This window comes from Helianthus annuus, chromosome 9 (genome assembly GCF_002127325.2).
Source record: "Helianthus annuus cultivar XRQ/B chromosome 9, HanXRQr2.0-SUNRISE, whole genome shotgun sequence".
NCBI lineage: Eukaryota > Viridiplantae > Streptophyta > Magnoliopsida > Asterales > Asteraceae > Helianthus > Helianthus annuus.
In genome coordinates this window covers 83,552,926-83,578,660 of record NC_035441.2, presented here as the reverse complement: position 1 = coordinate 83,578,660, position 25,735 = coordinate 83,552,926, and the positions used below count along the sequence as shown (strand labels likewise).

The window sequence follows — 25,735 nt, the reverse complement described above, 5'->3', positions numbered from 1 at the left end:
CAAACACAACCTAGAGAATATAACTTATACTTAAACATATAACTTATATTAAAAAAATGAAGGCAATTAAAAAACTGTTTATTGTCATGGTAGGTGGAAACACCAAACCCTATATTCATTCTTGTCTTAGGCGTTGTCTTTCCACTGATTAAGTTAAAACCTACCTTATTATGTATTTTGACTATTTTCCACTGATTAAGTTAAAACCTACCTTATTATGTATTTTGACTATAAATAACCTATGCCGTCCTTTCTGATTACAACTCATAGTTTAAAGATACAAACAAAACATTATAATATTATATTATCAAAAAAAAAATCAAGATTTAAATGCAATTAATAATAATATTTCTCTTAATGGCATGTGTTTTCACCGTGAACCACGGTTCAACACAACCAACACCCTCTCTGGCAGCAAGTGGCCTGCTGTAGCTTCTATAACGATGTCCATAAAAACCATGCTTGAGATGGTGACAATAACTTCGATTTTTATCATCTTACGTGTTCCAATGGTAATAAAAGTCAAAGAGACGATGTTAATATATCATGACCAACTTTGCTTGTATCCCTTATTTGTCTCTATGTATGTCTAAGCATGGGTAGTTCATGCGTATAACTCCAAACACTAGGGTTTTATACCTTGAAATGTGTAATTATACTAATATGTTTGTGTACATAAGTCATGTACCTGTATGTAAAACAGTGGAATCCTTTCTAAACAATTGAAATGTTGTGATACAACTTGAAAATGTTTTTCTCAGCTATAACTTAAAGTCTTACTTCTTTGTTTATCAAGAATACCAATCAGCTGCCAGTGGCGGATCTAGAATTCGCGTCAAGCGATAACGTTTTATAAATAACCGGTAACGAAATCGAAAAAACGTCAAATTTTTCCAAAATTTACACTAATTTTACACTACCGCCGGAACGCCAAACGGTAGCGGACGCCACCCCTTACACTAATCTACATCCGCCCCTGTCAGCTGCTCCTAATAAAAACTTCTACTTCTAGCGACACATTCAACAGTCACAAAATATCTCCTACTTCTTAATCTGAAACAATAATATGCAAAACCAGCCGCTACTTCTCTTTTACTAACAGTACAAATCCGTCGCATATACTCAATCCTTATAACAACACTTCAGCCAACAATCCTTCGTTTTCTTTTGCACTTATTGAATCGAAAATGTCGAAATTCTCAAACAACAACTCCGATAGTTTCGAATCAGCTCCGTTTTAAGCTGATCAAAACAAAAACGATCTAAAACGTTTAATTCAGATTTGAAGACCAGTTCAGATCTCAATTGTAAAGAAACCTGTATCTTCCAGATTTATATCAGATCTTGAACAAACAAATCAACAACAACCTGCAACTCAAACACATTACTTTGATGTAATATCAGATCTGAAACAACATGATGCATGCATTTGAACATTCAAAATGATGATTCATTGTAATGTATAATCCACTTTCAGCCGTAAACTCACCCTAGAAGTTCAAAATTTCAACTGAAATTCGCTGAATGAGATTAAATCAGTTCTAAAATCGATCGAATCAGTTTGTATAATCTCGAAACAAAATTTAAACTGAAATCAATTGTAATATGACTGAAATGATCACAAACTTTAAAACCTCAACTGAAAATCACCTAAACAATCTCGAATCAGTTTGAAAATGATGAAACTTCCATCGGACATGTTCAAAACAAACCAAGTTTTAACTGAAATTGATCGAAACAGTTCAAAATTCTCAATCGACAAACAAATCGAAATGAAAAATATTCGATCCGAAACAAATCAAATCAGAATGAGACTAGTTCAAAATACGATGAAGATCAACCGAAACACATCCGATTTCACTGAAACAATCCGAAATCAACCAAAATCCTATTCGATTACACCGAAACTCGTCCGATTTCGATCACGATTACACGCAGAGCTTTCCGTGCTCTGATACCACTTGTGAGTTCAGGATCGGATCAATATGATCACAAGATCTGCGTTTAACTTGGTTTTTACGTGCCGAATCCGTAAAACAACGCGTAATCGTGAACACGTAATCGTAAATATAAACGTTGTTTGTTTATTATGTAACAAACGACAACCGGACAGAGTTTCAACTCAAATCTACGCTAAACACTCGAGAAAGAATCAGAACCATCTCGAGAGTGTTCTGCAAGGTCTGTCTTCAAGGTCTCAATTACAATCACAAGAATACGATTGCTAGACTTATGAGACTCAATTACGGAATTACTTGTTATTTTAAAATTGTCACAGTGGGTTTTGACAACTTCGCACAAGGCCTAAGCTCAAATCGCTTGTTGCCTTAATCAACCAAAAGTGACACAAGTGGGAATCAAACTTGGGTCTCCACTGCCACAAGTGGATTAAATAAATTGTTATAACCGGTAAAACACTAAAGCAATTTAAATTCCATTTATGTATTTAAGTTGGGTTTTGATCTAAAGTAATTTAGATTACATATATTTTAGCAAATATACGCATATAAATGAATACACAAAGAATTATTTTGTTCTTCACATGCTTTCTGATATGTGTATTCAAATTTTATTAGTTTTCATTTTCCCTGTATCAAATTTAAAGGGCAAATTGAGTTCTGTCTAATAACTTTTTATATCCTTTTTGTCTTCTAATTATTTATCACGGCATCAGATTAGACTTACGGAGTGGGAGGGCATGAAGAGAAAGCATTGAACGTCATGTGACAGCCACGTCAGCAAGGGGTTGTGGTAAAAAAAGCACGGGATGGTGTTGCGCGTGGAAAGGGCCCCACCCTTTTTTGTTAGCGTTAAAAAAATAAAAATAAAAACTCGCCAATCAACTAGCTCCACATCACCAACAAAATTGCCCCCACGCCGGTGAAGAACCTCATGCCATTGCCATTGACATTGCCACCACGCCACCCCACGGGGCGGTGTTCCCGGTGTGGACGGGCCACCAAGCCCACTCCGTGTGGTCTTACAAATAAATAATCACAAGTTTGAGATTCCCACCATTGCTTAGAATACAAAGCAGTAGTCTAGTTTTCTTTTTTTCTTTGTATACGATTTCATTCAAGAAAACACCCAACCACAAATACAATCAGTGTTTATAGAAAAAAAAAATTGTAAAAACAAGTATCCAGACTTTTATAGTTGGGACCCATGACATGAAATTATCGAAACTTTATAATGTCGTAATAAATGACATACCAACTGATGATTTAACAATTTGAAGTAGCAATGCTGAGTGGATATTGGTGTGCACCTTGAAGATTCTTCACAGCACTGTCATAATATACAAAACCCATGAACCAGAACTCATGATCATCAACCGATATAGCTCGGATGTACTTTTCAGCAGGATTTGATTTACTTCTGGAAGGCTGGACTGCTTTCAGTTGATGCAATGGGATGATAACCTATTTGTAGTTTCATAAAACATGGTAATTGAATATACTGAAATGAAATAAGGCATAACTGAAGAAGGGAGTTGACCTTGTAATAGCTCCATTTCTTTTCGTCGCCAACTTTATATGGAAGTGGATTATCACTGCAGAATGCAAGCTTTGCAGTTGAGATGTAGAGTAATCCCATGACGGGCCCTGCAGAAGTTGATAGGTAGCATGCATACGACTTGAGAAGCCGTTCCTCAGGAATGGTTTGGAATGTTGTTCTAAAGATTTTATCGTATCCACCTTCTGCGAGAACTTTCGTTCCTTGAGCAATTCTTCCAACAGCAGCATCAGCAATGCTGGGACCCGTTTTCACTGCCAACAAATTTAAATAAGAGTTTATCGAATGACTATGTATAAATATTAAGAGTCCAGTAATCATTATTGCTCCACACCCGTGTGAAATTGTGTTTCCTTTCTCACCCATCTCAGAGCCAATTACATGATAAAAAATAACCGAATATCACTCACCAATTGTCGAAGAGAAGAAGTCTATTGATAAATATAAGTCAAGAAAAGTCAAATCAATCCGAATATATATATTTTTTTATATATATGATACGTGTACCAAACTACAGTGGTACGCCATAGGATACACCGTACCACGTACCGAATTAGCGTTCCCAAATGAAACTACCACCCAACGTACCGATTTTTAGAAAGGCCTGAATTGCGTACCGGTTTTCGTACCGCGTTCCATGTGACTATGATACAGATACTACTTGATATAAAGATATTCACTACCAGGCAGGCGGTAACAAATCTTAGTATGTGATGTGTCCAAAATCATGATGTATTTACACTTGAGATGACAAACATCTTTATTCACATGTTCAGAAAATGATGATGCCAAAACTTCAACTTACGCTTGTGATGACAAAGATTAAACCTCTTTACTAAATTGTTCAGAGAATTATGCTAAAAACTATGGGTTCTAACTTGCATGGTAACCATCTTTTGAGTTAAATTGTATGTATGTATGTATGCAAACATATCAAGTGGAATTTTACTTACCATAGCCATTTTTATGTTTTAGTCAATGTAATGCGACAAGTACCACTATAGATATATAAAATTCAATTAATGAAACATACAATGTTGCCACATATCTCCAGCATATTCTTGCCCCTTCTTGGTTGCTTCAGCGGCCTTCTTCGCCCATCTCCCAACCACAACCTTTACCGAATCCATGGTATCTGCCAAACAAACAAACAAAACATATAATGGCTTAACATGATGGGATGGAATTATTATTAATAATATGTAAACTCACTCGTGGTTGAAGAATCCTGCACGGGAGCAGCCGACACGTAGGGATTGGAGGCGGAAATGGGGATTGGACCATGCGGTGTCGTTGATGTGTAGTTATTACCGGAACCCGGATGAATGCGATCTACATTAGGATCTTGTGATGGGTTGGATGATTGATTCGGATTCATTCCGATTGAAATTGCAGGATTTTGAATTCCAAGGGTTTTGATATGAGGGAGGAGTAGCGTTTTCGTTTTTATTGTTAGCGGTGCATGTCCATATCAAACCATCAATTTGAATTTAGTGATTTAAGTTTCAAAACCATAAATAATGATAAACTAGGGGTTACATTCGCGCTTCGCCGCGGGTGACCTGATTTTTTATTCGATATAGCAATCGAAAGAGAAAACTTATAAGATAAAGTCATGGTAAGTACAAAAGTATGTCGACACGTGTTTTACATCGATCGGAAACAATAGTAAAAATACCAGTAATGGTTCTAATAGGACCGATACTGATATCATTTTTATACACGTATTTAATTTTTGTAAAAAGAACTAACGAACGAACGTTATAAGAGAAAAACAAAAAAGTAATGGTTAAATGCGTATATTATTTATAGTATAAAAGTGAATTTGAATATTGAAAAAGTAAAAAGAAAATAAGGGTCGTATTATTGGCACACCCTGGCTTATTAAATCGAGACCCTCAATACGCATCGTATAGGCCGATACGATGCGTATTGAGTTTGTTAATTAATTCTGTGTCAGTCAAAGGCTAGCACTGTCTCACGAGGTAAAAGTAATACGCATCGTATAGGCCTATACGATGCCTATTACTTTTTTAAGAAAGTACGATCAGCTTTCTGTCACTGTTGAGTGACGTAAAGTGATTGACGTAAGCCCTATACGCATCGTATAGGGCTATACGACTCGTATTGAATTCTGAATTTGAATTTTTCCTCCCCTATTTAAACAACGAAGAAGACGATATATATATCGTCTTCGTTATATATTCACATTCACTAATAAACATGTCTTGGTACAACTATGTTTTCGGTGAGCCGTATGAGGCAAACACGAGTACGTTTATTTCGGATAGCAGTGTGGTATATCATTTTTTAACTTATTCTGTTTTTTTTTTTTTTTTGTGAAATACTTAGCACACCGTTTGTATTAGGCGGGGTCTAATGTCCCCGATTCTTACGATTGGAGTGGAAATGATGATCACGCGCACGAGGTCGTGTCCGACTATCGTCCCCATCATAATGAATCGTTGTTGCCAGGCCTCAATGAGGTAAGTATATATATTTACTTTTTTCTATTCGGTAGGGATGACAATGGGTCGGGTTTGGGACGGGTTTAGGTAATCCCAAACCCAAACCCGGTTAGATATGCTTGTCCCAAACCCGTCCCAAAACCCGTCGGGTTCTAGCGGGTAAATACCCATCGGGTATCAGGTATACCCACGGGTTTCGGGTAAACCCGTTAATTTAAAAAGATTACTCGTTGGGTATACTCATCTCAAAACCCATTGGGTATCTATCGGGTAACTATTAACCGATTACATTTTGTATTGGTATTATAAAAATATATATCAAATAACTACAATGTATACGGAATAGAATACCTATATGTGTAAAAAATGGATCTATCATATATATACATATTTAATAATATAAAGAAATTATATCGGGTATACAATCGGGTAAACAGGTACACTTTATCGGGTAACTGGGTCGGGTAAACGGGTATATAACTAAATCCCAAACCCGTGAAAAAATAAAAACTATCCCCAAACCTGTCCCAAACCCGATTAACCGACCCCAAACCCGTCCCAAATGTGTCGGGTTTCGGGTTTACCCAGCGGGTTCGGGTTTGATTGCCATCCCTACTATTCGGCGTTAAACTTACCATTACCTTTTACCCGTTGGTTTTTTTAGTCTGCTATGCCTCGCCAACCGTTGTTACCAGATTTGAACGCGTGTAGCCATTATCAAGGTTATGGGTTTCCATATTATGAACCCGGTTGCGTGCAAGAGTCATTGGGTGACGATCCACCCGTGCAAGAGCCATTGGGTGACGAGCCACCCGTGCAAGAGTCATTGGGTGACCAGACACCCACTTACCTTGAAGTTTCGTACAAAACTGATCAGGTACAAACGATATATATTTTTGTTAAATGTTATATTTTTTTCTGTTAAAAAATTATTACAAAATTGTTAATACAAAATACATTAAAATTGTTATATTTTTCAAATAGGATAAAACTAATTAATAAATGTTATATGAAATATTTTATAAAAATAATTAAACCTCTTATATTTTTTTAAATATTATAAAAAATACATTAAAAATTGTTATATTTTTTTTAAAATATTCGTTGAAGAGTTGAAGACACTCGTATTATACAAAGGAGATGCTTTCACCAAAACCTCAACCAAGAGCCTCAATCAAGCAACCGCAACTCCCGCTACCGATACTGCAGCATCACAAGTTTCGAAGTCTTCACGTCAGAACCGCAAGCGAAAAGGCAACAACAACAAGAACTACGCTACTACCACCGCTCCTCTCAACGTTGTCCCTGTACAACCCAGCAACCAGAATCGCCAAGCTCCTATCACCAACGCACCACCTGCTAAGCGTATACTGGTGTTCATCCTATGTGCCCTACTTGCACCTACCATCACCTGCAAGGATGAATTGTTGTTTCTGCGCTAATTACAATATCTATGGGCACTTTACTGCTCACTGCGGTTCAGGCCCACACCAACAAGCTCAAGCTCTTCCAGCACCACTAGCTCCACTTCCCGCTCCTCAGGTCAACCAAGCAGCTCCTGTGCCCGCTGTTCATGCACGAGCTTGCTACTCTTGTGGTGACCCGAATCATTTTACTAATGTCTGCCCGCTCCGCGTTGTGAAACAAGAACCGCAGTAACAACAGCAACCACAACAGCCGCAGCCTCAGCAGCAACAGCAGCAGCAGTAGCCACAACAAGCAGCCCGCGGAAGAACCTTCAACATCAACGTCTGCCAGGCTCAAACTGACAACAATGTTGTCAATGGTACATTCCTTATTAATGGTATTTATGCTTCGTGTTTGTTTGATAATGGAGCCGATAACTGTTTTGTGTCGTTTGAATTCGAAAAGCTCCTGAAACGTAAACGCGCTGACCTCCCAATGACGTTCGATGTAGAAATCGCCAACGGAAGAACTGTAATCGTCAGTTCTGTTCTCCGTGATTGTACTCTCGAACTCAACAATCACGTTTTCCCGAGCGATCTCATCCCAACGCAACTTGGTAGTTTCGATGTCATCGTAGGCATAGATTTTCTTTGCGAAAATCGTGCTGAAGTTGTTTGTTTCGAAAAGATAATTTGTTTCTCTCTTTCAAACGGTGATCAATTATGTGTTTATGGCGAAGTCTCTTCAAAAGAACTGAAGCTTATGTCGTTTATCCAAGCAAGCAAGTATCTCCCCAAGGAATACTTGGCTTTCTTAGCTCACATTGTAGTAGCAGAGGAGGAAAAGAAACTGATGGAAAAGGTACTTGTGGTTCGTGATTTTTCTAGTATCTTTCCTGACGATTTACCCGGTCTACCCCCGACTCGTGATATCGACTTTTGTATCGACCTCATTCCTGGAGCTAACCCTGTCGCTAAAGCTCCTTATCGCTTCGCACCGTCCGAAATGCGTGAACTTTCTAGCCAACTCCAGGAATTACTTGATAAAGGCTTCATATGCCCTAGCACATCGCCATGGGGCGCACCTGTCCTTTTCGAGAAAAAGAATGATGGATTGTTCCGAATGTGCATCGATTATAAGGAACTCAACAAGCTTACTATCAAGAATCGCTACCCTCTACCCCGAATCGATGACTTTTTTGATCAATTGCAAGGCGCTACGTGTTTCTCTAAGATCGATCTACGTTCTGGTTACCATTAACTGCGAATTCAGGAGGAAGATATTCCTAAAACCACTTTTCGTACCCGTTATGGCCATTATGAATTCGTGGTCATGCCTTTTGGTCTTACCAACGCACCCGCGGTTTTCATGGATTTGATGAACCGTGTGTGTAAACCCTTTATTGATCGCTTAGTTATCGTCTTTATTGATGATATCCTTAACTATTCGAAGTCGAGAGCTGAACGCGCGTAACACCCTCGTTTAGTTCACGAGCTTCTCCAAGGGAATCGCCTCTACGCCAAGTTCTCCAAGTGTGAATTCTGGCTCGAGGATGTTCAATTCCTTGGTCACATCGTCAACAGACAAGGTATTCACGTCGATCCCGCGAAAATTGAAGTAGTTAAGAGTTGGATTACACCAAAAACCCCGTCCGAAGTTTGTTCTTTCCTCGGATTGGCGGGTTATTACCGTCGATTTATCGCTGATTTCTCTAAAATCGTCGTTCCTCTCACCTCTCTAACGCATAAAGACAAGCCTATCGTTTGGGGAACCGAACGATACGACTCTGAGATATGCTACCACCCAGGCAAAGCAAACGTCGTTGCCGATGCTCTTAGCCGACGAAGCTATTTACATAGTGTCCGTAACGTTCAAGCCCAACACAACCTCGAAGCTCTCATTCGCGACGCTCAACACGCCTGTTTTCTCGAAAGCACTTTAAAGGAAGAAAGAATTCTCGGAACCGAAAACCAATTAGGGAATAAACCGAATGGTATTTTTCACTATCTCGATCACATCTGGATACCTAGTCGCAATAACCTTTGGGAGATATTGCTAACTGAAGCCCACAATCCCGATATTCCATTCATCCCGGTGCCGACAGAATGTACCAGGACCTTCGCTCCAGGTATAGGTGTCCAGGAATGAAAAGGGATATTAAAGAAACAATGATCTAATTGGATCGGAGTCAATCAGATCAGGGGTTTAATCTCTACATAAAAAGGGTTAATCCTCTCGTCGATTTGTAGGTTTGGTTAGTTCCCTTCTCCGGTGATCACTGCAAAACAGAAAGTCGTTAGACTCGCCACAGGGAGAATAGGGGTTTTCTCCGTGACCAGCCTCCGGCGTGAGAATAAGTACGGTGATCTCGAGGAAGAAGATGAAGTAGTGAAAGTGAGAGTGAAGTGAAAGTAACTTGTGAGATCTATAACAACCCTCCAAAATTATTTCCGACACCCCTAATATGTTTAGAGTGCCCCTAAACTTCTTAAAATACACCCCGTATACGAAAACCGGGCCCAAAATACCTTATACAATTAAAAATTTAATAAAAACAATTTCTGAGTATCGCTCACGGGCCGCGAAGACCGTCTCTTCGTCCTACGCGGGCCGCGACAGCTAGTCACCAGGGCGCATCCCGATGCTGCCACGTGTCAACCGCGTGTCGAAGCTAGATCAGTGACTGGCCCGACGTAGATACGCTGGAGGTTCTGCCCGACGTAGTCGTTGGAGTTCTCCGTAATGGCTGTCGAGGTTCTGCCCGACGTAGTCGTTGGAGTTCTGTCTCGGGGAGGGTATAACTAATGTAAATATTGGGTTATTATACTAACGCGTGTGCATTGTGTAATTAATAGATAATCACTAGGAAATCACAAAGGAAACCCCTAAGATAGCAATGTGAGTAATCTCCTTTTTGCAAACTGTTTTTACAAAACCTCAAATGTTTTACATTATATTAAACAGTAATTGAGTATTTGTATTCTACAATTATCGTCGGTATGTTGGGGTTTTGTATACAAAATTTGTTACTACACTGTGAGTAGTAACATGACCACAAATCGGGTTGACAGTACCGTGGGTGGTAATTAAAGTAGAAAAATAACCAAATGTAATTGGGAGATCGCCCTCAATGCTGTAAACGGTTTTACCTGTCTTGATTAAACTGGGATTCACTCACCAGTATTTCCCACTGACAAAGTGTTTTTAAACGCGTTTCAGGTAACAAAATATGAAAGCCAAATAGAAGCCAGCTGGACAGCACTGAAGGCTTGGAAAAGTGGCTATAAAAGTTACCTAAATAAAAAGATGTTTTATTTCAATAAAATAGGGTTTATCCCTATAAATCAGTTTGTAATGAAAACTTGGATTTATCCTAATATATTTATTAATGGAAATATGGCATTTTACTCTGATAAAATATTTCCTAACTACGGTCCTGATGTAATTTCCGCTGCCAAAATGATAAACACCGAGACCATTGAAACTGGTCGCGGCCGCCCGTTCCCGGGTAGTTAGGGGACGGGGGTTGCGACAGAAGGTGGTATCAGAGCTACAGCCACTGATTCAGCCACAAAAGTGTTCTGCTGACACCCAAAATATTATTCAATATGTTAGGAAATAATTTACATGGATACGTGCATATCTGTATATTATAGTTATGTGTTATTTGACAATTTGTTAGTTACAGTATGAGCGACCAAGGACCTTCAGACGCTTACCGTCAGTTGTCCAGCTCACCTAGGGACGAAGGCACCTCTTCACAGCCTACCCTCTCGGGGTATTCGGCTGACAATGAAGATGGGATTTTCGTGTTCAAGGCACAATCTGAAGAGCCATTCGCTCCTAAGAATAGAGTATGGTTCAGCAGAGGAGCTCATGAACGTAGAAAGAGGATGAAAAAATTACAGCAACAGCATGCTTTAGCAGCCGTGAATAGAGAAACGAATGCTCACACTCAGGATATGCTCAATAGGAGTCTAGCAAATTTTCATATCTTAGCAACTACAGCTACAGACCCGAATCTAGAGCAACTCATAGCACCCCAGCCGTTACCACGGTTTCCCACACAACCAATGGAAATTGAAGCGAACCCAGAAAAACAAATCCCAGCACCTGCTTTTGACCCAGCTGAAATACCTAGAATACCAGCACCCCATCCCTTACACCCAGACTATGACCCCTGGTTTGATGACCATAGGGATTACCAACAACGCTACCCAATACCAGACGAAGCCATGCCAAACCTAGCAGCTTACCCAGACCTGGACCCCTATTATGATAATGACCAATACATCAGGGAAATTCTAGAGAACCCTTACCCTTACGAAGAACCCATGTCCCAGTTCCCAAACCCAATACTAGCACCCGCACCACCCATGAGCACTGAGAATGTGCAAGATCTCCGAACCCTTGGTGAGGATATTTTAGAAGGAAGTGAGGATGAGACAAATAGGGGAACGACTCGTCTGGAAATATGATGAGCGTAACATGGACTTTTGGATGAACCCCTATCAGTAGTAGTAATAATATATATATAATATGTGTGTATGTTTGAAAAAAAAATATCTGGACAACAGCTACGGATGCATAATAATATTGTAATTTTAGATTTTAAGTTCCAGTTTGTACTAGACGCATAATATATAAAATAGAGTAAAAGGTCGCAATGACAACGATTTTGGATCAATATGCTTGTGATGTGATTGTTTGTGTTGGATATTGTCTTATGATATTAATATGTGGTAATTGTTTAAAATTCAGATGGACAACGAAGTGAACCAGGAAAACTAGAATAACAATAATAATGGAAACCAAGTGGATAACAGTGCCATCCAACACATAATGGCACAAGGAATTATATACGCAATGCCATATATTATCAAAACAGTTAAAGAAGCGGATAATAAAAGTAATAATGGCAGTAAACGACCTACTGAACCAGAACACAGTGTAAACAATGGACCCATACTTCAAGTGCCCATTCCCAAAAGAAGAAGAACCATGTCTTATAGTTGTTCTTATAAAGAATTCTGGTCCAGTAAACCAATAGAATTCTCGGGCAATGAAGGACCCATTGCAGCTCTACGCTGGATAGAAAAGACTGAAGCAGTCTTAAAAATAAGCAAGTGCGTGGAAGAGGATAAGATAATGTTTGCTTCCAATCTGTTTAAGAACTCAACTTTAGAATGGTGGAACACTATCCTCCAATCTAGGGGAAGTGATAGGGTTTATAATATGGAATGGGAGGAATTTAAGAACATGGTGGAAAGGAATTCTGCCCTCCCAATGAAAAAGAACAGATAGTAAATAAGTTCTTTAACCTTAGAATGACTGGAATGGATAGTAAGGGCTACACTACTACATTATTTGAATATGCTAGAATAATGCCAACCCTTGCATCCCCAGAACCAGTATTAATCTCCCGTTACATATGGGGATTAGTCAGTGAAATTAGGCATGTAGTCAAGGCGGCTAGAGCTCAAACTATAGAAGAAGCTGTAGAACTAGCAAACACCTTGACTGATGAATTAGTGCGTACATGAGAAGAGGACCAGAGGAGGAACCTAGCTCAAAGGCTTACCCAAGAATATCGTTATGGAAATTCCAACCGTGGGAAAAACGTAGGTTCTACCTCTGCACCTTATTGTAAGGCTTGCAAGAAGAAGCATTCGGGAAGATGCTCCACTTACTGCAATTTATGCAAGATACCAGGACACAAGGAAGAAGATTGTAGGAAGAAACCTAGTAATGGAGTGTGCTTCAACTGTGGAGAAAAAGATCACATCAAGCCACAATGTCTGAAACTAGCTCCAGCCATAAACAACAAGACTACTAAAAATGCTAGAGCATTTGTTCTGACTGCAGAAGAAGCCAAGATGATTCCGGATGTGATTGCCGGTACGTTTTTAGTTAATGATATTTTTGCTAAAGTATTATTTGACCCTGGTGCAAACCAAAGTTTTATTAATACTTCGTTTTGCAAACTTCTCAATTAACCATTAACTAAACTCCCACAAGAATGTCTAGTAGAGATAGCAAATGGAGAAACCATTAAGATTACCGAAATCTTGCAGGGAGCAAGAATAGAATTTCTAAATCAAAAGTTTATTGCAAACCTTTATCCAATGAATCTGGCAGGATTTGATGTAGTATTAGGAATGGATTGGTTAGTAGCCAATAAAGCCAGTATTCTATGTGATCAAAAGTCAATCCAAGTAAATTCACCAAGAGGTGAAAAGATCACAATTAAGGGAGATAAACCGTCTAGATCCACAAAATTTATCTCTGTAATGAAAATAGCCAGTTATGTAAGAAAAGGACCATTAGTGTATTTGATTTCCATAATCATTAACACTAAAGGAAAAAAGAATTAAAAGATATTCCCGTAGTATCTCAGTTTCCAGATGTGTTTCCAGAAGAATTACCAGGACTACCGCCAGACAGGGAAGTTGAATTTAGAATCCATCTGCTACCTGGGACAGCACCAATCACCAAAGCCCCTTATCGTTTGGCACCCGCAGAAATGCAAGAACTGAAGAAGCAGTTAGACGAATTGTTGGAGAAAGGATTCATACAGCCAAGTTCATCGCCATGGGGAGCACCAATATTGTTTGTCAAAAAGAAAGACGGATTGATGCGTATGTGCATTGATTACCGTGAATTGAACAAAGTCACGATTAAAAATCGGTATCTGAAGGGGTAAGGTCACAAAAACCTTGCTTCAAGTACTTAGGACCATACCGTAACTTCGTCACCAGACCCCCTTTAAGACCTTGCGCGGATGCGCACTGGTCCTACAAAGAATTAAGAACTGATTCAGCAACCTACACAAAAAGAAGAAACAAGAGTTAAAAGGTGCGTCAGTACCACCAAATATTATCAGGGAGAAAGATAAACTTACACTTGCAATTCCATGCTCTTTCAACCACAGTATATCAATCTTCAACGGCTCAAGTTCACTCTCCGTCATTGGCCGTGCAGTCTCAGAGTTCTCCAATTTGTCTTCTATTTCAGAAAGACGGTGGGAAGTTTCGGCCTGTCTGGTTAGCTCAAGATCTAAATCTTTTTTGGCAGCCTCAACCTCCGTTTTAAGTTGTTCCTGCTCAGATAATAAAGCAATAAGTTCTTCTATCTCCTTATCTCTAAGAGCAAGAGTACCGCAGGTATGTACCTCTCTTTGTTCACTCCTTTCCCTATGGGAACGCGCCTCATCGCTCGCGGCCTCGGCTTCAGCTTTTTCTTTCTTCAATTTTTCGATCTCTGCATCTTGTTTCTTCAACTTCTAAACATCAGCCTTAAGGTCATTGATAACATTGCGGAGACCCATCTTCTCAGCATTATCCTTCTCGCAAATTACTTTCCAATTTTTGCGCTCCTTGGAAAGAAGGGCAGCTTCAGCTTCTGCTTTTCTTTTCCACCCTGCAACTGACCATTCCTCAGTTTTTCGGTCCTGATCAAACTTGGCCCGGTCAGCTTCCAACGCAGCTTTCAACTGGGCTACTCAGGCCTCATCCTCAGCAACTTTCTTCTTGGACGCTTTAAAAGCAGCCCACTCCTTATGCATACTATGCCATTCACGCACTATATGGAGCGTAGTGGATGTGTAGCTAGCAACCTCTTCAAGATCGGGCATGATAAGTCTGCTCAGGAGGACGCCCCTCTTGGAACTTAATCTCCCCAGGAGGAAAGGTTCCTTGCAACCACTCTCGGCATACATGCCAATCAGAGAAAGTGTCACCTTTTTTTAACTTCCACACCGGCGCATGAACTTCATCTGCCTGTTTCTCCGAATAGCATCTGTAGTAATAATCCCCCGGAGTTTCATCCGGGCGGATAGGAGAATTGTCATCAGCTTGAATAAAAGAACCCTGGTTCCCACCAAGATTTTTCTCGATATTCTCAGGAATAGAATCAAAGGCTGCGGAAGGAGAACTTGTTATAGGAATCTCTTGAGCAGATTTCCCTTTCTCCAAATCTCACGCAACGAACATAGGAGATTGTGGGTGCCCAGCATCAACATCCGCAGCCTCCGGGCTATTAACTTTCTCCGAGTTCTCAGCAACATCAGCAGGTTTTTCAAACTCAGGTTTCCCTGCCCCAGCAGTCTTCTCCGCCTCATTATCAGCAGCTTCAGTACTCTCTAACTGCTCGCTTATAGGGGCGCGAGGAGGAGAGGGCGGAAGATCCTCATTAACCACGGATGATGGCTCCGCGGGAACAGGAAAACTTGTCTTTTCTGCAAAACAAAATATATGTTACAAACGTACGACGCGCATGAAAGAGAAACAACAGAGAAACACGTACCAAGAACCGGTTTCGCAATGAAGGCATCGAGGTTGCTTCTTCTGGTGATTTTCTTCTTCTAAACCTTCTTGACAGGCTGACCTTCAGCCCCAGTATCGGTTTGTTTCCTCTTTCCCGCTTTCTTCCTCAACAAGTGCTCAAGACTCGACTCTAAATCAATAGGGTCATCAGGACTTGACGGAGGGATATCAGCAGCATCCCTAGGTTATGACTTAGGTCTCCTCACAACTACAGGCGCAAGACCCTCCAATGAATCAGATACCACCACATAATCACACCAGGAGTCAAAGGAACGACGCATACCTTTCGTCTCCCCTCTCACATTCCTAGCTTTGGAAGATTGAGCTCTATCCGCATCACTCTTTTTCGACGCTGTAGCAGCAGTAGGCGCACATATTTTCTTCTCAGGGCCTATGGCCAGGTTAGTCAGCTCACCTACTCAAACAGGAATACTGCAATCTTACCCTCGCGTAGAGAATGGTATAGCAATATAAAAACAAAGATATACTTACCAACACCACTTGAGGGTTGCGCGGTCAAGTCCTCATCACGCGGGAAAACAAAATTCATGGCAATACGGTGATACCAGAGCTACTCATCGGGTTTTTTAGGAATAGTAGCCATCTTCCCACCTTCTCTCTCAAAAGCAACAACATACAAAGAAACGACTGCAAAAGAGAGAAGCAAAGACAAATTCAAAAAAAAAAAGAGAGAGAGAGAGAAAGAGAAAATAACACAAGGAAGGGAAGCAAACAGGGTAAACCACAAATCTTACCTTTATCACCCTCCATGTACACCGGCTTGTCCTCTCTATTCATCCGCCAACAAAGGCTCATAGCAGCACCGACCAGGGCTTCTCCGGTAAAGCAATCAGAGGAACATCCTTCAGATCTTGGTACCAATTCTCTGAATAGGGAGTTTGTATAGTCTCCGTTACAGTCTCCTCTTTACCCCTAAATACCATTTTCATCGGAATTACTCCAACTTTAATAAAAAAAAAGAATTTCTATTTCCAGTCATGGAAGGATTTTAGGGGTTGCAACAAAATCTTTTTGGCAGAAGCCCATTGCATAAAATAGTAGAATCCTTGAGAGTAGTGCATCTGGTGGAACACTCAAAATCGAGTAACCGTCGGTTCAATAAGCATCGTACGGTAAACAAACTCAAAATGACGAACCCTAGCCATCCCAATAGGATGCATTTGGGAGATATGAAACTTATAATAAGCCAGAATATCAAGAAAGAACTTTGTCACAGGCAATCGAAAGTTGCCTAGGGAGAAGAAATCCTAGAATAAAGTAATTTAACCGGCCGGATCATCCGCCGCTGTTTGGCTCTCATCAGGGTACCGAGCATCCCATCTTTTCGGAAATCTAAAGTTTCGAATCAAACCATCGAAGGTTTCCCTAGACCACTTCAATGGTGGAAGTTCGACAGCCATTTCTTCAGCAGAATCTTCGTGATGGTCTCCGGTTGACGTAGAAGAGAAAAATCACAAAATCCTTTCAAGAAACTGACAAGGGAGGCGAAGAAGAAAAGGTTTTTCAAAAAAGGTAATGATTGACGAGAATGAGCATTTGAAAGATTTATATACCCACCGCCATAAATAACCTAGATAACTGAAACAACACCTTTTTCGGGGTTGGCACGGTTATCCAAGCATCATGGGCGAATGGGAAGAAGCAATAACACGAGCTCACGCGTGCGTGGGAGACACGGTCAGCAACGTACAGCTGACAGCGACAGCCTGCCACACGTCAACAGTCATTACTGTACCTTTTCACCTGCCAGAGTCAAGATTTTCAAGATCAAAATCCTGAGCAAGAGTATCTTCCCCAAGAAGATTACCTATTTTCGCGCCAAAAACTCTACAGTAAAAAGCACCCATTTCTTATAGTCCAGTGCTCCACTTATTTGCATAAGAGCAACACTAGACTGGGGGGACTTGAAGGGGTAAGGTCCCAATAACCTTGCTTCAAGTACTTGGGACCATATCGTAACTTCGTCACCAGACCCCCTTTAATGTAACACCCCGAAAACGGGCTTGGTAATCAAACCACGTTAATACTAGATGACGGGTAAAGTAACATTATAGGTAAAAGTAAACCGGTGAATATTAGGATTATAATTAAATGAACCTAATATTAGATAAAAACGGTATAAAGGCTTTTGAGGAAACAAAGTATACAGAAGGCCCGAGATTTAACGGGACTTAAAATAAAACGGGTTATGACTTCCCGAACCCATTAAGTTAACTAGGAATGTTTAACCTAGTTAATAAGGGGAATATTACTAGAAATAGGTGGGTTATGGTCTACTTAATGACTAACCAAACTAGAGGGACCTAAGTTGCCAAAAAAGAGACTTGAATTATAAAAACAAAAAATAAAAACACAATACACACTTCATGTGTGTGTGTGTGTGCGTACGCCCAGGAGCAAGAATAAGGGGCTCCAAACCCTAGTTCAACAAATTGATCCAATTGAAGCCCAAATCAAGAGCCAAATCAATGCATGAACGCAAATTCGTGATCACCAAGTCAAGGGGATCGTAAGGTATGTCGAATTTCTAACATTCGTGAAGTTGTAAAAAGTTGGTAATCATCCTAATCGCGAATTAGGCATGGATTAGAGAAGCTAGGGCTAGATTAGTGATGTATACTTGCTTACGAACGAAACCCTAAGTGAAAATCGTACATAGCATCTTATGAATTGAAGGATTTGATGAATTAACACACTTAGATAAGTGGGTTTTAATGCTATGATGAAATTGGTGGTATAACTATGCTTAGAATCAACATGCATGATAACAAATAGAAGGTGTTCGATTGAACCATGAATTTGGGTACAAGATCATAGTTCTCACTAAATGGGTTATGTATGATATAGGGAAATTGATGTTAAGATCGTGATGTAGATACTTGAAATCATGTTACCTAGTTAATGTGTAAAACTTGATTTCGTTAAAAGTTCGGATGAAATGCCTAAGCGAAATTCCATAAACCAAATGTGCATTGAATAAGTTGATAAGTCGATTGACTTTAAAAAGTCAACCCGACCAACTATATGATCGATTGACAAATTCAATATAAGAAGCGTAGGACGGAATAGTCGTAAATGATTATGACTAACCTAACCATCTTACAATTACAATGATAGTTTGACGCTTGGCAAGCTAGGTGAAAGCTTGGGGAAGGAAGCGGGTCAAACGAATCAAGAATGAAGGAAAAACGCAATTCGGATGAAAGATAAGTAAAGCTTACAACTTTTTTTATGTAATACCTATTGGTTTTATATATCATGATGAATGTAAAGTCTTGTTTGAATTATGATGTTCCGACATGACATGTGCGGTTCGGAACAAAAGACAATGTTTCTAAACCATGTTTAATGGTTAAAAGAAAGCAAATACGGTTATTTAATCGTGAAATGGTCAAAAGATAATGAGTCATATAGTTAAGATGGTAAATAATATCATCTCATAAAGATTCACGGTCATTTAAACCAAACGGGTCAAAAGGTGAAATTATCACCGTTTGATAATATTGACTAATGGTTTGTCATGTTGTATAATTTTAGGAATAAATAGCACCCGGATGTTCACATTGCTATTACTTAGCGGCCACTAAGGCAAGGTATTAAAACGGGTTAATGCATTGATCCGAGTCAGGTATGTAAAATGGTTCAACTCATCACTTAGAACTTGAGGTTCTCTAAGAGTTAAACAAGGTCAAAATTGGATATTCGGTTATCTTAGAGGTAAACCGAATGATTTAAGTTAAAATCGTGATGTTTTAGAGAAATAATGGTTTCTAATCAGAATTATAGTTAAAAGATCGGATTTTGGGTCAAACAAGTGTCTATAAGTCATTCGTCGTAAAAGAAGGACTAAAATTGAACAAAACGCCCTCGTAGGCTAAATCGAACAAACAACCCTTAAAGGTTGTTTGGAAACGAGTTTTACGATTAGATAAATACTTAGGACAAGTATAGAAGTTGAAAGATGTAATACGTTAGTCAAATGGCTCTATTTGAGTCTTTGCCGTAAAATAATGAGTTGAGGGGTAAAACTCAATTTATATAGATTACCATAGTAAACCCACCATAAATACCGTTGTGGTGGAAAATTATATGATAAGAAATGTGGTAATGTAACGCTAGAAACAATCGAAAGCGATTTTAAGTTAGAAGGTGCTTAAATACCCTTAACGGGTCAAAATAAGAACTTGAGCGTAAACGGGTTTCTATAATGTAAGAAACCCGTGATTTGAGATTAATATGATAGGATATGTGGAATTTATGAATTTCATGAGTTTAAAGAGCAAATAAGCATGTTTGTTTGATAAAAATTGAACGGGTCAAAATTTGGTTAAAAGGGCAATAAGCCGAAGACTTAAAAGTCTGAAATTTTGTTAAACCGGATGTTGAATTTTAACTTCATAAGGTGGAGAATCAAATTACAATCACGTAGGAAGAAACAGTAGGTCAAACGGACAAGCGGATTGAAAGATACGAAAGTTTTCGTGTCAACAACGGCAAAATGGAAGGGTCTGATACAGGGGCCACTGTAACTTACGGTGCCCTCCGTAAGTTACAGTGGGGGGCTGAAATCATTACGCCAGTTTACTCCTGCCTTACGGTAGGGGTACTTTAAAACAGGGGCCACCGTAACTTACGGTGCCCACCGTAAGTTACGGTGGAGGCCAGTTTCAACTCCTTGTTTCTGGAATCAAGAGATTAATGTTGGGATTTCTTTCCATTATCATTATCTTGCCTAGTACCGTTAATTAAACTATCAATACTAGCATTTAAGCTGATATTAATCATAGGTGAAAGTCGAGAGTCCCGGATGAAGATCAAGCGTCGAGCAAGAACCGAACACACATTAAACGAAGCTTCCGCAATGTTGTTTCGTCGTTATTCTAAAACGGAAAATTAAATCACACTATGTTGTTTTGCTTTCAAGTTTAGAAAAGTTTTAATAAACCCGTATTTGAGTATGAATGTCTAAATATAATTACTCAGTAATTTGTGATTATTTACGGAAATCGCTAAATAAATTTATAGTTGTTACAAGTTGGTATCAGTGCCTTGGTTTAAGAGATTCAAGTATGGTGGGGAAAACTATGCTTGGACTTAAACCTTATACTCTTGATGAAGATTGGTGTTCGGTTCGAGGCTTGATCGCAAATCCGGTAAGTGCATGTATGTTAATGGTTTAGCGTATTAAAGTGTTGTAAACAACACATAGGGTTATTTTGTAGTACACGTTACCCCAATTAAATGATAGATATAGCTAACAAAATTTCGTGCATTGACACATATAGTAGAAAAGCCTTGTATTATGATACGGGCGGTTAGTAAAGTTGACATGACTAACTTTTGTGAATGTCTTAATTTAAGGACACTTGCACCTAAAGATGACAAGGGTTAAACAAATTACAGATATGCCAGAGGAACGGTCCGAAGTATGACAGGAGGAGCTTGCTCACCAAGGACTAAATCGCGTAACGACCGCGAACAAGGTTATTGGCAAGGAACGCCCGTCGGGGCAAGCATTACCGGGTGCGCGCTTTTAAATATAATCGCACAAATAGCAATATGCAACAAACATGTAGAGAATGATTGTTGCATATGTAAATTAGAAACTTGGAAAACCTAAATAGAATACCTATCCAGGATATTATTTCCAAGAAAAACTAAATAGAGCCGTTACTTACGTAGGGCGTGATGTGAAAACTATAAAAAGGTCGTGCATGTCATGTGTTAATCGCTTACTCTGGCCAAGTAAGTAGTGGCATATGATACCATGAGCTTCTTATAGCGGACACATTTACATCCGATGTAGTAGGGACAGGGTAAATGGGACAAATTAAAAGTACCCAAATAAATCAAATGAATAAAATATTTGATAAAATGTAAACGCACAGCCGGGTGACGGAAGCGTATTACATTAAGATAATGAGCCCGAGTGAAGGGACAAAGATTAATGTAAAACGATTAAGATATGCATTGGGAGGGGTGTACTATACTCGAACCCAGAGAATGCAAATATGACTCTTAACGGGCCGTTTTTGTAAAATGCCAAACTTGAGGACAAAGTCGAAATATAAAAGTAAAATGAAGTCCTGATGCATACCGGAAGGGTTGCAATAATAACGACTTCGGTTAAACACCCGGTTGTTGGGTAAGAATTTAACACATGCGTAGACCAAGAAACGGGAACTCGGTTGGAAAGATAAAAGACTCGGGTTTTGAGTCATAACTAAAAGACGACAAGATAATGTAAATATAAATTTTGAATAAATTATGTTCAACTATTTTAAAGTTGAACGGGTCAAATATAATATCATGCCAAACAACATGAGTAAACGCAAGCGGGATGATGGTAGCGTTAAAAGCAAAAGAATAATGAGCCCGGTAATGGGACATAATCAAATACGAATGTATGTAAACTGGATAATGGTGAGCATAAGGTAAACCGACGCATAAATGACATGAGAAGCCATAAGGTCGGAAAATTTGTTCGAAAGGAAACGAATTGTTGGGGTCTCATCTTAATAAGGTAAAAATGTGAAAAATACAAAGAAATAGTTTACGAGGCTGAGCGAAAGAACCTATGGGTCAATAGTATAAAACAAGGAAACTGGTGGTAACTTCTCCACGTAAAATAATAACGGGAGATAAAGTTCGTATAAAAGCGATGGGTTTCGCTAAGTTAATTAAATGGGTTAAAAGCGAAGAGATTGGGAAAGGTCTGATTGACAAAAGTGAAGAATTTTCACTAAAACATTTAAACGGGCGAAAATGACAAGAATTCACAATTTTTTTTAAATTATCATACGTCACTAAAGTGGATGAAATCATTACCGAAATGACAACGGGAGGGAATAAATTCCTTGAAATTCACATAAGCTCAAGAGAAAAGCGTTAAACTAAAATTCAGTATTAGTGAGAAACAACACTTTAACAAACACGAATATTATGAAACGAATTCGGAAAATGATTGATATCAAGGAATATGGATCTTGACACCGGTAGGTGCAAAACGATACATTCGCAAGAAAGAATTTCGATAATGAAAAGTAAAAATAGACTTAAACATGATGTGATGTGATCACGGTCAAAAAAATGATATAGAATATAAGGTGAGTTGCAAGATATGAAATCATAAACACGCAAAAGGCCGATGACGGCAATATAGTAGACCCGGGTGGAGGGGTATAAGGTAACCGGTGACTAACGAGTCTAACCGCCAAAATAAATAATCGATAAAGATAATGGATACAAGCTGAAAGTAACGGTCCATGAGGCCTTACACATGAAAGACGCATGCATCAATATAAAAATGAAAACTTTTGACAGAAGAAACGGGTGCCTTGAAAACGAAACTTAGTTTGTTTGATATAACCAATGAACTTTGTAAACAAGGTTTCGAGGACGAAACCTCTTTAAGGGGGTAGACTTGTAACACCCCGAAAACGGGTTTGGCAATCAAACCCCGTTAATACTAGATGACGGGTAAAGTAACATTATAGGTAAAAGTAAACCGGTGAATATTAGGATTTTAATTAAATGAACCTAATATTAGATAAAAACGGTATAAAGGCTTTTGAGGAAACAAAGTATACAGAAGGCCCGAGATTTAACGAGACTTAAAATAAAACGGGTTATGACTTCCCGAACCCATTAAGTTAACTAGGAATGTTTAACCTAGTTAATAAGGGGAATATTACTAGAAATAGGTGGGTTATGGTCTACTTAATGACTAACCAAACTAGAGGGACCTAAGTTGCCAAAAAAGATACTTGAATTATAAAAACAAAAATCAAAACACAACACACACTTCGTGTGTGTGTGTGTGCGTACGCCCAGGAGCAAGAACAAGGGGCTCCAAACCCTAGTTCAACAAATTGATCCAACTGAAGCCCAAATCAAGAGCCAAATCAATGCATGAACGCAAATTCGTGATCACCAAGTCAAGGGGATCGTAAGGTATGTCGAATTTCTAACATTCGTGAAATTGTAAAAAGTTGGTAATCATCCTAATCGCGAATTAGGCATGGATTAGAGAAGCTAGGGCTAGATTAGTGATGTATACTTGCTTAGGAACGAAACCCTAAGTGAAAATCATACATAACATCTTATGAATTGAAGGATTTGATGAATTAACACACTTAGATAAGTGGGTTTTAATGCTATGATGAAATTGGTGGTATAACTATGCTTAGAATCAACATGCATGATAACAAATAGAAGGTGTTCGATTGAACCATGAATTTGGATACAAGATTGTACTTCTCACTAAATGGGTTTTGTATGATATAGGGAAATTGATGTTAAGATCGTGATGTAGATACTTGAAATCATGTTACCTAGTAGTTAATGTGTAAAACTTGATTTCGTTAAAAGTTCGGATGAAATGCCTAAGCGAAATTCCATAAACCAAATGTGCATTGAATAAGTTGATAAGTTGATTGACTTTAAAAAATCAACCCGACCAACTATATAATCGAATGACAAATTCAATATAAGAAGCGTAGGACGGAATAGTCGTAAATGATTATGCCTAACCTAACCATCTTACAATTACAATGATAGTTTGACGCTTGGCAAGCTAGGTGAAAGCTTGGGGAAGGAAGCAGGTCAAACGAATCAAGAATGAAGGAAAAGCGCAATTCGGATGCAAGGTGAGTAAAGCTTACACGTTTTTTTATGTAATACCTATTGGTTTTATATATCATGATGAATGTAAAGTCTTGTTTGAATTATGATGTTCCGACATGACATGTGCGGTTCGGAACAAAAGACAATGTTTCTAAACCATGTTTAATGGTTAAAAGAAAGCAAATACGGTTATTTAATCGTGAAATGGTCAAAAGATAACGAGTCATATAGTTAAGATGGTAAATAATATCATCTCATAAAGATTCACGGTCATTTAAACCAAACGGGTCAAAAGGTGAAATTATCACCGTTTGATAATATTGACTAATGGTTTGTCATGTTGTATAATTTTAGGAATAAATAGCACCCGGATGTTCACATTGCTATTACTTAGCGGCCACTAAGGCAAGGTATTAAAACGGGTTAATGCATTGATCCGAGTCAGGTATGTAAAATGGTTCAACTCATCACTTAGAACTTGAGGTTCTCTAAGAGTTAAACAAGGTCAAAATTGGATATTCGGTTATCTTAGAGGTAAACCGAATGATTTAAGTTAAAATCGTGATGTTTTAGAGAAATAATGGTTTCTAATCAGAATTATAGTTAAAAGATCGGATTTTGGGTCAAACAAGTGTCTATAAGTCATTCGTCGTAAAAGAAGGACTAAAATTGAACAAAACGCCCTCGTAGGCTAAATCGAACAAACAACCCTTAAAGGTTGTTTGGAAACGAGTTTTACGATTAGATAAATACTTAGGACAAGTATAGAAGTTGAAAGATGTAATACGTTAGTCAAATGGCTCTATTTGAGTCTTTGCCGTAAAATAATGAGTTGAGGGGTAAAACTCAATTTATATAGATTACCATAGTAAACCCACCATAAATACCGTTGTGGTGGAAAATTATATGATAAGAAATGTGGTAATGTAACGCTAGAAACAATCGAAAGCGATTTTAAGTTAGAAGGTGCTTAAATACCCTTAACGGGTCAAAATAAGAACTTGAGCGTAAACGGGTTTCTATAATGTAAGAAACCCGTGATTTGAGATTAATATGATAGGATATGTGGAATTTATGAATTTCATGAGTTTAAAGAGCAAATAAGCATGTTTGTTTGATAAAAATTGAACGGGTCAAAATTTGGTTAAAAGGGCAATAAGCCGAAGACTTAAAAGTCTGAAATTTTGTTAAACCGGATGTTGAATTTTAACTTCATAAGGTGGAGAATCAAATTACAATCACGTAGGAAGAAACAGTAGGTCAAACGGACAAGCGGATTGAAAGATACGAAAGTTTTCGTGTCAACAACGGCAAAATGGAAGGGTCTGATACAGGGGCCACTGTAACTTACGGTGCCCTCCGTAAGTTACAGTG

At 38.8% G+C, this 25,735-nt stretch overlaps 1 protein-coding gene across 3 annotated transcripts; it reads right to left on the bottom strand.

Annotated features, from left to right (window-relative positions):
- Positions 1–1,067: 1,067 nt before the first annotated feature.
- On the bottom strand, positions 1,068–4,989 carry LOC110877905 (GLABRA2 expression modulator). Of its 3 annotated transcripts, none has more exons than XM_022126135.2 (5): positions 4,729–4,989; positions 4,550–4,651; positions 3,499–3,770; positions 3,214–3,422; positions 1,068–1,368 (listed from the first exon to the last, which is right to left on the bottom strand). In XM_022126135.2, the coding sequence occupies exons 1-4, from the start codon at positions 4,892–4,894 to the stop codon at positions 3,225–3,227; spliced, it is 738 nt and encodes a 245-aa protein (XP_021981827.1). In that variant the 5' UTR covers positions 4,895–4,989; the 3' UTR covers positions 1,068–1,368; positions 3,214–3,224. The 3 variants fall into 3 exon arrangements, with proteins under 3 accessions (XP_021981827.1, XP_021981828.1, XP_021981826.1); XM_022126136.2 differs by having other exon boundaries at positions 3,269–3,422; XM_022126134.2 differs by lacking the exon at positions 1,068–1,368 and having other exon boundaries at positions 3,095–3,422.
- Between the last annotated feature and the right edge of the window lie 20,746 nt (positions 4,990–25,735).